This window comes from Maylandia zebra, linkage group LG12 (assembly GCF_041146795.1).
Source record: "Maylandia zebra isolate NMK-2024a linkage group LG12, Mzebra_GT3a, whole genome shotgun sequence".
Taxonomy (NCBI): Eukaryota; Metazoa; Chordata; class Actinopteri; order Cichliformes; family Cichlidae; genus Maylandia; species Maylandia zebra.
In genome coordinates, this window is record NC_135178.1 from 33,506,342 (window position 1) to 33,523,297 (window position 16,956).

The 16,956-nt window shown below is 39.3% G+C and overlaps 1 protein-coding gene across 1 annotated transcript; it reads right to left on the reverse strand.

The window, feature by feature from the left end:
• Positions 1–11,871: 11,871 nt before the first annotated feature.
• Positions 11,872–13,780, reverse strand: LOC106677007 (nuclear factor 7, brain-like). The gene has a single exon (XM_024799111.2). The coding sequence runs from the start codon at positions 13,724–13,726 to the stop codon at positions 12,311–12,313; it is 1,416 nt and encodes a 471-aa protein (XP_024654879.2). The 5' UTR covers positions 13,727–13,780; the 3' UTR covers positions 11,872–12,310.
• Between the last annotated feature and the right edge of the window lie 3,176 nt (positions 13,781–16,956).

Here is a 16,956-nt window from a genome sequence, read left to right on the forward strand (position 1 = left end):
TTGATCTTTAAGTATTATTAACTCACCAAATTAGTGTCTCTTGAACTTTCTGATAAAAATCCTCCAAACGTATTTTTCAGCAGAGATCTGACTCCCTGTAATGGCGTCTCAGCTCAGTTCAAAAGTGTCTGAATTTACTTTCATTTTCATGAATCACGTGTTAAACTGAAACACGCACATAACACTTGTGTCCATCAGAGGGCGCTGTCACAGTCATTCAGATAGTTTTCAGTTTGTGCTCCTTAAAACGACACCAAAGTGAAAAATGTAGAAAATCTTGACCTCTCCTTTTAAAAAAACGAAACCTAAATAGAACATAAAAATTAGACAAAGGAGGTGAAGCTGTGGTGTTTCAGAAGTTCAAGTAGGAAAAGTCAGCTTGTTCTCAGAGTTTTTATCTGCAGTTTTAATTAAAGTTTTCGTTGCAGCCAAAGACATAAATTTGGATTCATCACAGGGTTTAGATTGTCAACCTGCCAGACCTCTGCTCTCACACTCAAAACAAAGAAAAATTCTTGACCCTCATGAACATGAAGTAATAATTCTGAGTAAAATGCAGCTGAAATAAAAGTTTATTTTTTTTTCTCCAAATAATACACCATTAAAATATGCTTGTTATAAACTAAACGTATACCAGTGAAGTTAATTTCCTTTGACCAGATTCAATCAAAGATGACTGTATTACTGTAAACTGACTACATCCTGTAAGTAGTTCGAGTTCAGGGACACAGGATCTCTGAATGTCTCTGAATACATTACAGTTCAGGAAAGTTTCTACACTCATCAAATGTCACATCTTTACAGCTTGAACCTTACAGTCCTTCAAGAAAGCAAAGTTCTTTTAGAGAATTCACCTGTTGTAATGGTGTTCTAGTTAATTAATAACCACCAAACACAATATCTGCTTTTACTACCTGGGCTGTGGCCTCAAACCTGCATAAGAGTTTAGACCTTTAGACTTCAACTTTCAAGTTTGTCATGAACTGAAATGTGATGAGCTGACCAGTGTTAGAGATGTCACCGAAATAATAATGAAAAATAAAGAGAAAAATCACAGCGAACAGACCAGAAATGCTAATAATCAAAAAATAAAACTGATATAAACTGTTGATATGACATAATATGACATTGAACTGTGACAACACAGACGAATTTACTTTCACATGTCACAAATCAGATTCTGGTACTACTGCCTCGAAGTTGTTAATCACGTCCACTTTCTTGAAAAAAAATTAAAAAGACAAAACAAAAAAATTGTAGAGCTCTTATAAATACATTAAATGAAGCCAATGAAAGAAAAAATACAAAGAGTGAAGTGTTCAATAAATCAATACATAATATGACACAATAAGGATCTTGTGTCCAGTGGCGTGTCTAGAAAATTTTTGTTGGGGGGGCCAGGTAGGGGCACAGATTTGGAGAAGGGTGGTAGATGTAATTGGCAGATAATGTTTAAAAAAAAATTCTACCAACCGTTAACCATAATTCAATAACCCTATAAACCTAATAACCGAATGTGCTTTTAACTCTTATTAGAATGAGATTTTAACCACTACGGTGCAAAGTTTTTAGATACTGCGTTGATAAAGTACAAGAGATGCAATCAGTGCTTTGTCAGTGTTTACTCAGCATTCAAGGACAGCAATATTTGCATAGTATTTTTACTGACATATAGTGCACATATGTTTTGGGCAAAAACATTTTTGAATATTAAAATACGAACATCTGTAACAAACAATTGACAAATTAGCCAATGCCAATGTAAAACTTTATCTGCCTAATAACGAAAGAAGATATTCTTCTCACAAACTGGTGTTTGATTTTGAAACAGGAAAAAAGTGGAGAAACAACTGAAAAGACTAATATTTGAATAAAACCTGAAAGCAAGTAAATACTCTCTATGCTGCCTTATGGTAAACTTTGATAATATTGATAAAGAACAACACTGGCTGATGATGAAATACATTCAGCTGGCATGGTAACACTGCCAGTATTAACCTGCAGGGCTGGACTGGGACAGAAAATCGGGCATTTTGACTAGAGACCGGCCCACCAGGTATTAAAGCCATAAAGCCTTTGAATGAAAACAAACGCTGTTGTGACAGTGATGTACAGTCTTGTTGGTGTATGTATGATTTCTATACATTTTACGTCAGATAAAAACTTTTGTTGTAAGATTTAGATAATTATTTAATAAAAGCGAGATATTTTAAATGAGAATAAGAAAGAAAAGTATTTCTTTGTGCCCCCCCACTTTCCCTGTTAATGTCCTACCTGGCCCCCTGGCAAAAATTTGCTAGATCCGCCCCTGCACAGTTACCAGCTGTCAGCTACATAGAAAATGATCCTGTTATTTGTCTCTCAGAAACAGTTCATAGCTTCCCTTCAACTCATTCATGTCACCTAAAAGGTAAACCTGTTTCTCCATCACCTGTTCAGCTCTGATGATTCAGTAAGGACATCTCCTGGTTTCATCTTCATGTTTTCCTGTCACCACCAGTGTTGGGTAAGTTACTTTAAATTAGTAACTTAGTTACATTACTAGTTACTTCCATCAAAAGTAATTCAGTTACTTCAAGTTACTCGTTACTTTCAAAGTAACTAGTTACTAGGGAAAGTAACTTTGGTTTTACTCAGACTTCTCTTGTTAATGTGTTGCTAACTGGATACCCAGCAAGAGTGCCAGTCTTCTAGCTTGCTTACTTGCCACAAGTCCACTGTGCCACCTACCAAAGGAAAAAATAATGTGCATATTTCCACGAGAGAAATCCCACGCCTGGACCGTTGTTGACCGCCGCCATGATTCTAGCCTACGTTACAGCGTCATGTGCGCTTTTTACATCCAACACAAAAACTGCAGTCGTGGTGCTTTTGATTGTACTCAGAACTCAGAAATTCTGCCTTCCGAATAGGAAGATGTAGGTAACACCAGACTGCAGATGAGCTGCATACAGGGCTGGACTGGGACAAAAAATCAGCCCGGGCATTTCGACTAGAGACGCCATTATAGCAAATATCATAAAGCCTTTGAATGAAAACAAACACTGTTGTGACAGTGATGTACACTGTCTTGATGGTATATATGTATCAATCAATCAATCGTTTGTTGTAAGACTCAGATAATTATTTATTAAAAGCGAGACATTTGAAATGAGAATAGGAAAGTATTTCTTTGTGCCCCCCTTTCCCTGTTAATGCCCTACCTGGCCCCCTGGCAACACTTTGCTAGATCCGCCCCTGCACAGTTACCAGCTGTCAGCTACATAGAAAAGGATCCTGGTGTTATTTAGCTCTCAGAAACAGTTCATAACTTCCCTTCAACTCATTCGTGTCACCTAAAAGGTAAACCTGTTTCTCCATCACCTGTTCAGCTCTGATGATTCAGTAAGGACATCTCCTGGTTTCATCTGGTTTCCAACTCACCAGATATACAAACCGATATTATGACCAGCAGCTTTACAGCTGTGGCTCCAGCAAACATCAGCTGATACTAGAAATTAATATTAAATAAATTCTAACAACAGCTGATCAAACGTGCTGCTGTTGTTTAACGCGACATCCGGTGGTTTCCTCTTTCTGGCGCAAAGTGGGCGATAAATAAACAAGAGAGAAAAGCCGATCAGCTGATCATTGATCAGTTTCATGATTGAAGTAGAAACAGGAGAGGGAGGGGGAGAGAATGAGAGAAGAAGAGGCAGCTGTGCAGCGTAAACACAGAATAACTCCAGCTTTGTGTCTTTTTCATTGTAGCTGAAATCCGGGACAAACTGTTCCTTTTCACCTCAATACGAAACGCGTAATAATTTCTCTGAATACCAGACGATTCTGTTTTTTAGGGAACGGTTGGCAACTCTAATAATTAACCGTATGAACAAAATAAAGTTCAACATCATTAACATCATAGTACCCACCCAGCTGTATAGAAACTCCGTCATGCTAGCTAGCACGCAGTACGAAAAAGTCAGCACAACGAAAATAAACTCCACCTAATCTTGGTTCATATCTGACCCAGATAGACTGCAGGTCATAACGTCTTACCTGAAGTTCAGTTCACCTGACACTCGGACGGGCGGCCGCTTCGGGTCTCTCCTCCTCCTGCGTCCCCTTTCTCTCATCCACCTGCTGGCCTCCACCACTTGCTAATGTTACTGAATCTCTGGAAGCTCCGCGATAGCCACCACATGAAGTAACGAATAACGAGCCTATCTAAATCCCCGTAACGAGTAACGCGTTCCTGATTTTGGCATAATAACTAGTTACCGTGCTCGTTACCACAATAATAACGTAGTTACTGTAACGCGTTACTTAATAACGCGTTAGTCCCAACACTGGTCACCACATATCCAAACCGATATCATGACCAGCAGCTTTTACAGCTGTGGCTCCAGCAAACATCAGCTGATACTAGAAATTAATATTAAATAAATTCTAACAACAGCTTATCAAGCTTAAACGTGCTGCTGTTGTTTACCGCGACCACCGCTGGTTTCCTCTTTCTGGCGCAAAGTGGGCGATAAATAAACAAGAGAGACGATGAGCTGATCATTGATCAGTTTCATGATTGAAGTAGCAACAGGAGAGGCAGGGGGAGAGAATGAGAGAAGAAGAGGCAGCTGTGCAGCGTAAAGACAGAATAAATCCAGCTTTGTGTCTTTTTTTCATTATAGCTAAAGTTCGGGACAAACTGCGTCTCTTCTCAGCTCAATACGAAACGTGTAATATTTTCTCTGAATGAGGGACCATTCCATTTTTTTAAGGAGCCGTTGGCAACTCTACTAACTAAACTTGTGAATAAAATAAAGCTTACTATCAGTAACATCATAGCACCCACCCAGCTGTATAGAAACTCCGTCATGCTAGCTCGGGCAGTACAAGTTATTGTAACTGACTGTAAAAAACAGCACAACGAAAATAAACTCCACCTGAACTTGGTTTATATCTGACCCAGATAGACTGCAGGTCATAATTTTCTTACCTGAAGTTCAGTTCACCTGACACTCGGACTGGTGGCTGCCTCGGGGCTCTCCTCCTGCCTCCCCTTCCCTCATCCACCTGCTGGCCTCTGTGGAAGCCCCGCCATAGCCACCACCAAACAACTGAGTTATTTTTACACATCGACCTGCATCTGGCCAATCCACCACCTCTCACCGTTCATGCCGTTACAAAGAAAATAAATAAATAAGTCACCGGGCATATGCCCGGTATGCCCGATGGCCAGTCCAGCTATGTTAACCTGCAACGAAATCTGCAGCTCCATACAGCAATGTTACGACTTAGATTATATCTTATAACTCATAACTCTTATGTTAGCTGCCCTCAGTAGCCTACTGTCAGAAATATTCCACGGCTGCAATAATTCTTTAAGTGTTATTTTTCCTTGGTATTCTAATTTCACCGAAGTTTACTAAACTCAACAAACTTAATATTACTTACCGGGACATTTATTCTGTCCTCATTTTCTTTCACCGAAAAATTGTTTCCTGCGGTGCCGTCTTTCGTGCTTGGCTCTCCTACCTTTGCTAACGTGATGCACATAGTGCAGAAGCCGATGCTGCATTCACTTACACTCGGATATCTGAGCTTCACCGTGAAAACATAATCGCACATTTGATATTTGATTTAATTTTATTGTTTTAGCTTCGGAGTGGCACCTGGGGTGGCGGCCTGTGCCCCCCCCAGGCCACCCCACTGGACACGCCACTGCTTATGTCTAAACTGAGTACAGGGATTCCTTCCTTGTGAGGTGTAGATTTTCTGTATCTTTGTGTCAGTGAAGCTGAAACAGTTGTTGAAGGAAGTGTTTATCTGCAGGTCCAGTAAATGGACTGGTTCTTATATAGCACTTTTCTACTCTTCTGAGCACTCAAAGCGCTTTACACAACTTGTGCATTCACCCATTCACACCCATTCGCACAAGCACATTTTTTCTAGGTGCTTTCTAACTGACATTCACACACATTCATACTCCGATGAATGCATAGTATCTTGCCCAAGGATATTTGGCATGCAGACTAGGGGAAGCCAGGAATCGAACCACCAACCTTCCAATCAGTAGATGACCTGCTCTACCACCTGAGCTACAGCCACCCAGTAGGAGATGCAGAGGATGGTTTGGGTCCATTATCCACAGCAGCAGTCATCAGGATGGAGGGATCCAATCAGGTTGTATAAACCAAATTAATGAAATATTCAGTTTTTTTTACAATCCTAACCTCATTACTTTCACCAAATAAATTATTTTACATAACGTGGAGCAACGTGTGTATGGTATACCGATTATTGGCCATGATTGTAGCATAACTATCCACACAAAACACAGGCTTTATTCAGACCATGACATGTGAATTAAGACAATAACTATGATGTTATACTTGGTTAGAGTTGTAGGGACTCCCAAAAACTTCCTTGAGGTGACCGTTTTTGTGATTTGACACTATATAAAAAATGAATTGAACTGAATTCTCTCTTTCAGTAACTCACAGACCAGTTTCCCATGAAAAATCTGTTTTCTGCATTATTTGCTTGTTTATTACGCACCAGTCTACAGAGAAGTAAAAGTGAAAAGTAGTCGTCCAAAAAATTACTCAAGTAAGTGTCACGGTGAGTTGTGTGGCTGTCAGTGGCTGGACCCACGTGCAGGACTCTGAGAGAAAACATTAACTTAAACGACAGCTTTATTTGCTGGAGAGTCACCCTTGGGCGATACATAAACAACAACTTAAACTAACTAGACAGGAGATGCTGAAGGTAGACAACAATGGATACCCACACAACAAACGTGGAGGACGCAACAACTGGCAGGGAAAAACACAGGGCTTAAATACATACTGAGGTGATTAGGGAATGTGAAACAGGAGGAGAGCACAGCTGGGACTCATCAGACATGACAAGACAAGGGGAGGCAAAACTCAACACATTGACATAGTACACAGACTTTTAAAGTAAAACAGGAAACTGAACAGACGTGGACTAAACTAGGGGATACAGTGACAGAATTCAAACCCAAGAGAATCAAAGCACATCATGAAATCAAAGATAACTAATACAAACAGAAAAACACTGAGTCCACAGACTCAGGACCGTGACAGTAAGAGTAAAGTAGTTGGTGAAAAGACTAATCAAGTACTGAGTAACTGGTTGTAATGTCTGATTTATTTTTCACCTTAAAAAAATGCTATCATACATACAAACAAAAATAAATAAATAAATATACAAATTTTAGTATTTTCAAATAGAATATGTAAAAACATTAACAAAATAAGGCACAAGAATTCGAATTTCCAGATTTCAGTTTTTCACAACATAAAGCTTTTTAACCAATAACTACAATAAATAATATAAATATATGAACAGTGCAAACCATTTCCAGTGACAAGATGTGCTGTATACATTATATTCACTTTTACTCCAAATGGCACAGCAGCCTCAGAAAAAAACATTAGAACGAGGCAACTTCAGCATATGTACATAGAAGGTAGCTCACTTTACCATAAGTTGTATGGGTGTGCATCAATTTCTGCATATTTATCAAAAATGCACTATTTCTTCACTGTATTTCACACAGGAAGGTCATGGTTGAGCTTCAGGAGCAGTTTGCTCTCAAGGTTCTTGCTGTGAAGCTGTAACTGTTCAGCAGTGAACAGGAGTCTCACACAGTCTTTCACAAGCTCCAGATGCAGGAAGAGCTGTATTGATTTTGATTGACAGCTTCTTGATGTGAGGAAAGCAATAGATCAGGGGTTGGCAACCCTGGGCACTCTAACCACAGCTGGCCCTGATGGCACGACAAGCAATGAATTAATCTGAAAACGTGCATTAAAAATAAATATCTACGGCCAGGCCAGCGGTGCACATCGCAAATTAGCTCGAGTAGACATATTAGTTGTGCCGCTTCTTAATGACAGTATCTTAGCTAACAACCCCAACTACATGATTCAACTTGTAATTGGCTAAAAATCACTTTGCCTACCGGTAGAGCTGGGCGATAGAACGACAACGATATGTATCGCGATATAACTTTTACTCGATAGAGAAATTAAGCTATCGTGATAGACCTCGCCGCTCTTGTCCTCTTTAAAAAAAAAAGAAAAGAAAAGAAAAAAAAAAGGTCAGCCAATCCAAATTAAGTAGCGCAGAGCCGAACCAATCACAGCCGCAGCATCACGTCGCGTGACTTGTTACATACAGCACAAGTGCCAAGCCGCACGTGTGTTTGTTTGGGAAGCAGCCAGCGGGTAATGGAGCCAGCGCATAATGGAGGACATGAGTGTGCCGACTAGAAAAATCAACCGAGCGTGACCGAAGAGAAAACAGATGATGGTTCCAATGCCGGAGAGATTGTCAAACGGAAGAGCCATAGAAGTTCCGTAGTGGGAAGGTATTTCGGCTATTTCAAGTCTGACAAAAAACAGAGTAGCTGCGCTGTAAATTGTGCTGAAAGCAAGTCTGGAAATACAATAAACTGGTGCATGCGTCACACTGTGCGCCACGTTATTGTTTCGGTGAAATGAATTTCTACAATACTGTTACTGTTAATTCTACTCTCTGCAGTGTTTAAATGCTTACATATACACACAGTTACTGTCGGTCCACACATACGACTCGGTTCTGCTTCTATGCCCCAGCTTTGTTTACTTTTTCCCACCGAGGCTTCTAGACTTCTGATTGGCCAACATTTCTGCACGGTTAGGAATCTAGCGCCACCTGCTGCTTTGGCATGTTCATAGCAGCGTTTTCCTTCATTTCTGCCTTTATGTGTGGACGGGATTATTTTTTAAAACGAAAACGGAAAATCTCCGTTTTCAAAAATACCCGTGTACGTGTGGACGTAGCCTCAGTCTCTGACTGGAAGCGCTAATTCGTCATTCGGCTTTTGTCAGACTAAAGTAACTGTTAAAACTGTTTGAAAAGCTCAGCTATACAACAAGGAGAGATTGAGAATTTCCTTTTAGTTCTGTTTATTTGATATTGACAAAAGTTAGTCAGTTTTGTCTGTTCTTCTGTAAAACAAACTAAGATTTATTTTTAGAATTAATATTTTGTTTCTAAGTGGAATTGACAATTTAGTCTGTTTCGTTTGTTCTATTTTGAAACTTAAACGCTTTAGCGGCTGCCTTTTGTGTAGTTTGCAATATTTGCCTTTATTTATCTGAAAAAATCTCATGTTCCTTAAGTACATCTACCCTGTTGAACTTATTATGGGAAATAAATATTTAAATAAAAACAAGCTGCTGATTATTTCACATTTTACTTGTGAGCAACGGCACATTTAAATCTTACAAATATAGTTATTTGGCTGATATCGTGATAGATATCGTTATCGCCTGAAATGAAAAAAACATATCGTGATATGAAAAAATCTCATATCGCCCAGCTCTACCTACCGGTGAGAGACGTTACTAGCTGGCAGTTTTTCAAGCAATGTTGAAACGTCCACACTCCAACACTTCAAATGGTAAAAATGGTAAAATGACCTGTATTTGTATAGCGCTTTACTAGTCCCTAAGGACCCCAAAGCGCTTTACACATCCAGTCATCCACCCATTCACACACATATTCACACACTGGTGACGGCAAGCTACATTGTAGACACAGCCACCCTGGGGCGCACTGACAGAGGCGCTTCATGCTTCAGGTGCTGCCCACTCAGCGCAGCATCAGCACCACAGAAATACACGGATACATCCGAACACTCAAGAAAGAAATCACTGTGCATGTTCAGGAATTTCGGGTTTATAATAATAATAATAATAATAATGGATACTTTATTGATCCCCATGGGGAAATTACTTGTTTTTCTCTGCATTTGACCCATTCACTCAGTGAAGCAGTGGGCAGCCCACTAAGCAGGCGCCCGGGGAGCAGTGTGTAGGGACGGTACCTTGCTCAGGGGTACCTCAGGGTAGCCGTTAAGTGGATTCGAACCGCCGACCTTCCGATCATGGGGCGACCACTTTACCTACTGAGCTATCCCTGCCCAATGGACCAATGCTTTCTTTTCTGATCAAGTCAGAAAGCTTTAATGAGCAGCTGGATGTGTCTCTCTTTAACTGGCTGGACACAGAAGACATCGAAATGCAGCTGATTGAACTGAAAAGCTCGACTACCTGACAAGCCTTAAGAACATTGCATTATTGACAGTATTTGGTTCTACATATTGGCGTGAGGAGATTTTCTCTCACTTGAAGAGTGTCCTCAGCGCCTCCCATAGCTGTGGGAACGCTAGACACTCAGGAACCTGTGTCTCTGAGTGGGAGACCAGAGATCACAGACCAGAGCAGTGTCTCCTTTACACGCGCTGTGACAGTTTCACGCTCTGGCGGGCAGCTCCCTGCTCTCGGATAGAAATCCTGCTCACGCGAGTAAATTGACTTTTAACAGCCCAAACGAGGACGGGGTCCTAATGTGAGTTACTCTGTGGCAGCGACAGAAATGCTGTTTTAAACTGTATTTGTTTACAATTTGAAAAATAAATTTTGCTGAATTCATTGTTAACAGTTATTGTTTGTGTGCAGCGGTGGAAATACAGACAACTGTCACTGGATTATTTAATGTTGAAGAAATCTTTAAACCAGAGGATTCTAGTTCTGAAGCATCTGCACTACAGTGACACCAGAGAGCAGAGACATTTTAACCAGTGGAGTTTTGGCCAGATTCTTTCCCTGCAGGAGAGCTTTGTGGGTGTTGGTCGAGGCCTGTACTGCCCTCTCTCCCCCTCTGAATGTGTGGTGGTTGCAGATGACACACAAGACTCAAACTTACAGACACTACAGCGACCACATCAGCAGCAGCAGTTTGATTTGATCCTAAAGAGACAATTTGCTTTATCGCAGCAGGATTGTGGATTTGAGCTGATCAGACTGACACTGACCTGAGGTGAAAGCGTGATTAGACATTTTATTTGTTTATTTAAAATATTTACAGATGAACTTAGTCTTAGTGTTCTGTTTATCTGTTAAGTGAAGTCATTTCTAACATTTAATGATTTACATTTAAAAATGGGATAAGTGTAAATGTTTACAGTGTAAACATTTTTACTAGAGAGGAAAATCTGAACTTTGTCTCCATCTTGTGAGTAAATATAATATACAAATAAAACATCACTATTATAAAGCTGCACCTTCATCTGAAATCTCTGCAGCTTTGTTCATTCAAACTATTTTCTGAGTTTGTAAACATACAGATTAGCTGTGAGAATGTAAAGTTTATCAATGATCACATTTGATTTCTGTCTGGGGTTAAATGTGAATGTTGGTGTGAAAAAAAGATTTAAAATGTAGCTGCTTAAAATCAATTCTTGATTTGATAAAATCTGCTGATTGTTTCAATAAAACAGCTTCAGCACAACAAGAATATTTACAAACTAATAGAAGCAAATAATATTTTATTCTAAGGAGTCAGTTAAATGTAAACACAACAATCAAAGTGAGTTTCCATGTTAAATGAATCTGAACTAATGACTGTCTGAAAAGCTGATTTACTGTCAAACACAACAACAACAGAATCACTGAATTTATTTATTTCACTTCACAGAAACATTTTGTGATCTCAATAATCAAAGAGAGCAGTTAAAGAATAAGATTGAAGTACAAATCAAAGGTAGGTGATTCACTGAAACACTGAGGCTGAGAGTGAGGTTTGAAAATCAAATTAAAACCTAATTATGAAACATGAGAAGATCCAGAAATCTTTCAAACTGTGAGAGATGTCAGCTTCTGATTAAGGTTAAAAACAACACAAGAAAGAACATTTTTAATGAAATCAATCAAGTGTAGTTACACTGATGAGACAGCGTCAGAACGTAAAGTCATTTCTTTGAATTTGGAAAACTTTAAAGAAGACGTGTTACTTTCAAATGTTATTTACTGAAAACAAGACGCTGATAATCAGGACATTTAAATCTTGTAGTTGTAAAGTTGACTCTTGCTGATGTTTAATCATGAATCCTTCTTTTAAGAAGTGTCACAGTTTGCTGTTCACACTCAACAACTTTGAAAAGCAAAGAAATCATCATTCAGATTTTAAAACTATCAAAAGTATTTACATGAACAACATGAGAAATATTCTGAAAATATTAATTTAAAAGAAACAAGAAAAAAACTGTAAAAGTTTCTTACAGAAACTCGAGTGGGTCACAAGATTTTCACATGAAAAAGTTGCTTTGGTTTCATTGAATTGCTAATAGTTCCACTAGAACAACAAAATGAAATAAAACCTGATAATGAAGTTAGACAGTGTGATTAATAATTTCCCTAAAATTAACCCTGTTGCTGTACTGAAAAAACAGTTAAAATAAAGAATCACTTTACAATCAAATCTCAGTCTGACAGATTTTGATATCAGAGGTTTTGGCGTCTCCTGCCTCTCCAATACTGAAAAATGGGAAGAGTTTCTCAGTGAAAGTGTCTCTGTGAGTGTAGATGTGAGTCATGTCTTCAGGGTGATAGAAGGACACCTCCCCCCTGTCATAGTCCAGCTGGACTCTGATCCTCTGGAGACTCTTCTTCACTGTCACAGTCTGACCAACACCATTAGTGTATTTTCCACTGCCATGATTTAAACACCAGATTCCATATTTTGGTGAAGCAGGACACTTTCCCTTCCTCTCAACTGACTCTTTAACTAAACCCACAGTCCAGTCAGGATGGTCTCCCACCTCCACCTCCCAGCTGTGTTTCCCTGAGCTGAAGCCCTCAGAGCCAAAAACAGTGGCATCATAAGTGTTTCTCTCTGGATTATCAGGAAGCTGCTGCTTTGTGTCTCCATTCCTCACACTGGTCAGATCATCAGACAGATAGAGATAGGGGCTTGCAGTGTTTGGGTCCAGAATGACAGGACTGAAGTGGACCTTCTCCTTCATCTTCTCCCACACTCTGAAGGACAGGTTGCCCAGGTGTTTGGCCACATCTATCAGTGCTCCTGAGACCAGCTGTGGATCTGACACTGAGCTCTGGGCTCTGCTCTGAGTGTCTTTATAACTGCTGAGGAATGGCACGCTGTGTTTCTGCAGCTCTTCTTCAACAGCAGAGATGCTGTCTGACAGAGAGGAGATCTGCTCCTCAATCATCTTCATCTCTCTGCTGATAGTCCTCCCCTTCTGCTCCTCTTCCTCCCTCAGAGCTGCCAGTCTGGACTCCTCTTCCTCTTTCAGGAACTGCTGGAGCTTGTTGAACTCTGCTCTGATCTGCCTCTCTGTGGACAACAGCTGCTTCTTGGAGTGTTGAATCATTTCATTGTATGTTTCCTCCACTTGTTTGTATTTGTTCCTCTTGTCCTGCAGAGACTTTAAGTCAGATTTCAGCTGCTCCTTCAGGTCACTGACTGCTTCTTCTACAGGAACCACTTTGTGACTCTGGTGGAGAGAAAAGTCACACACAGGACACACAGCTCTCTGCTCGTCCACACAGAACAGTTTAGGCACTTCCTCATGTTTACTGCACACCACTGTTAATTTCTTCTCTCTCTTTTCTGTCTCAGATGATCCAGATTTCTGTCTCCCAGCAACTGAATCAGCAAGTTCTTTCAGTGTAAAGTTGGCAATAGGATGATCCTTTGAAGATTTTCTTTTACAAATGGGACAGTTTTTGTTTTTAGTTTGTTCCCAGAATTTCTGCAGGCAGCTTGAACAGAAGCTGTGGTTGCAGCTCAGAGACACAGGATCTCTGAAAGTCTCTGAACACACATGGCAGCTCAGGAAATTTTCCAAAAGTCTGACTTTCTCAGCCATTTGATCTTTAAGTATTTTTAACTCACCAAATTAGTGTCTCTTGAACTTTCTGATAAAAATCCTCCAAACGTATTTTTCAGCAGAGATCTGACTCCCTGTAATGGCGTCTCAGCTCAGTTCAAAAGTGTCGGAATTTACTTTCATTTTCATGAATCACGATCACGTGTTAAACTGAAACACGCACATAACACTTGTGTCCGTCAGAGGGCGCTGTGTGTGTCATTCAGATAGTTTTCAGTTTGTGCTCCTTAAAACGACACAAAAGTGAAAAATTTAGAAAATTTTGACTTCTCCTTTAAAAAAAAACGAAACCTAAATAGAACATAAAAATGACACAAAGAAGGTGAAGCTGTGGTGTTTCAGAAGTTCAAGTAGGAAAAGTCAGCTTGTTCTCAGAGTTCTTATCTGCAGTTTGAACTAAAGTTGTCGTTGCAGCCAAAGACATAAATTTGGATTCATCACAGGGTTTAGATTGTCAACCTGCCAGACCTCTGCTCTCACACTCAAAACAAAGAAAAATTCTTGACCCTCATGAACATGAAGCAATAATTTAGAATAAAATGCAGCTGAAATACATGAAGTCAAAAGTTTATTTTTTCAAATAATACATCATTAAAATATGCTTGTTATAAACTAAATGTATACCAGTGAAGTTAATTTCCTTTGACCAGATTCAATTAAAGATGACTGTATTACTGTAAACTGACTACATCCTGTAAGTAGTTCAAGTTCAGGGACACAGGATCTCTGAATGTCTCTGAACACGTTACAGTTCAGGAAAGTTTCTACACTCATCAAATGTCACATCTTTACAGCTTGAACCTTACAGTCCTTCAAGAAAGCAAAGTTCTTTTAGAGAATTCACCTGTTGTCATGGTGTTCTAGTTAATTAATAACCACCAAACACAATATCTGCTTTTACTACCTGGGCTGTGGCCTCAAACCTGCGTAAGAGTTTAGACCTTTAGACTCCAACTTTCAAGTTTGTCATGAACTGAAATGTGATGAGCTGACCAGTGTTAGAGATGTCACCGAAATTATAATGAAAAATAAAGAGAAAAATCACAGTGAACAGACCAGAAATGCTAATAATCAGAAAATAAAACTGATATAAACTGTTGATATGACATAATATGACATTGAACTGTGACAACACAGAAGAATTTACTGTCACATGTCACAAATCAGATTCTGGTCAAAGTCATGTTTAAGGTACTACTGCCTCGAAGTTGTCAATCACGTCCACTTTCTTGAAAAATAATTAAAAAGACAAAAAACAACAACAAAATTATAGAGCTCTTATAAATACATTAAATGAAGCCAATGAAAGAAAAAATACAAAGAGTGAAGTGTTCAATAAATCAATACATAATATGACACAATAAGGAGCTTATGTCTAAACTAAGTACAGGGATTGTGGTGTGAGGTGTAGATTTTCTGTATCTTTGTGTCAGTGAAGCTGAAACAGTTGTTGAAGGAAGTGTTTATCTGCAGGTCCAGTAGGAGATGCAGAGGTTGGTTTGGGTCCATTACCCACAGCAGCAGTCATCAGGATGGAGGGATCTAATCAGGTTGTATAAACCGAATTAATGAAATATTCAGCTTTTTTACAATCCTAAACTCATTACTTTCACCAAATGTGGAGCAACGTGTGTATGGTATACCGATTATTGGCCATGATTGTAGCATAACTATCCACACAAAACACAGGCTTTATTCAGACCATGACATGTGAATTAAGACAATAACTATGGTGTTATACTTGGTTAGAGTTGTAGGGACTCCCAAAAACTTCCTTGAGGTGACCGTTTTTGTGATTTGACACTATATAAAAAATGAATTGAACTTTTGTGTGGTTTTGACCTTTTTGTAGAGCAGTGTCTGCTTTACACGCGCTGTGACAGTTTCACGCTCGCGCAGGTAGCTCTCTGTGCTCGGAGAGACATCCTGCTCACGCGAGTAAATTTATTTTTATTTCTCTACAGGAACTTTGTGTTAAAGGGTCAACGCACCAAAAAGGGTTTTGATAAGATTTGATTGCTCGTGCAAGACAGAAACTAGTCAGGGTGATTAATAATGAGCACAAGTTAAATGAGCTTATAACACTAAATTAACTTTATTAGTCCTGCACAGAACAGACTGATCTTGAATTCTCTTAAAGTCTCTTAAAGAAGTAAATTATGAAACTGAAGATTTCTGAATCTTAAATAAAAAACTAAATCTTAAAGAAACAACCTAGCTGTGGGGTTTAGAACAAATGTAAGGATAAGTGTGAGCTACTTAACATCAACTGATCATGTTGATGTTTTTCTGTTTTTATTAAAGATGGCTGCTTTTCATTTGAAACGTTTCTGGCTCTGGTCTCTTCACTGTGCTTTGCTCCATCACTCCTCTGAACCATGAACTAGTCCAGCAGCTTATATATCTATTTTACAGCAACATCAGTGCTACAACTGGTTCAAGAAAACAGTGTCAGCCCAACAGGAGTATTTAAAAACCATCAGAATCAAATGTTCTTTTCTTCTAAGGAATCAATTAAATGTAAAAACAACAATAAAAGTAGAAACTTCTGTGATGAATGCATTTGAACTAGGGCTGTCTAAATTAACTCATTAATGCAGATTAATCCATCATCATGATTAATCTGATTAACATTTTTAACGCAGTTAACCCATCTGAAGAGCAGAATGACTCAAAATCCATGGAATGTCTCTGTCAACACATTTCGGGCAGTTTGTCCAAGTAGAGTCAAATGAGCAGTTGATCTGGTGACGGGCAGCTGAACCAACCAACTCAATATGCAAGATGACAAACAGCACGTTGGCCCTCTCAATGGGAAATCTGAGTATAAAAACAACAAGACGGAACAGTCGAGCGACATAAAGTATTATGCGCTTTGTGCAGGAAATAATTGTTTTCTCCAAAGCACTTCCAGCTCAAAATATCACATTAACGCGAAGCATACGTTAGTCGGGAATGCTGCTAGCACTTTGTCGCCCAGCTTGCAACAAACCACTCACGAAGCATCGGGACTCAGTGAACCTACCTTGGACAATTTGACTGACACAATTGCCGAGTGGATTGCAACAAATTGCAGACCTATTAATATCGCCGAGGACATGGGCTTTACAAAGGTTTTGCAAGTTGCTTTTTAAAAAGCTCCAACAAGAAGCACAATAGTGTCAAAAATCCATGGGCTCTATGAAACTGAAAAGGAAAAAAAGCACGAG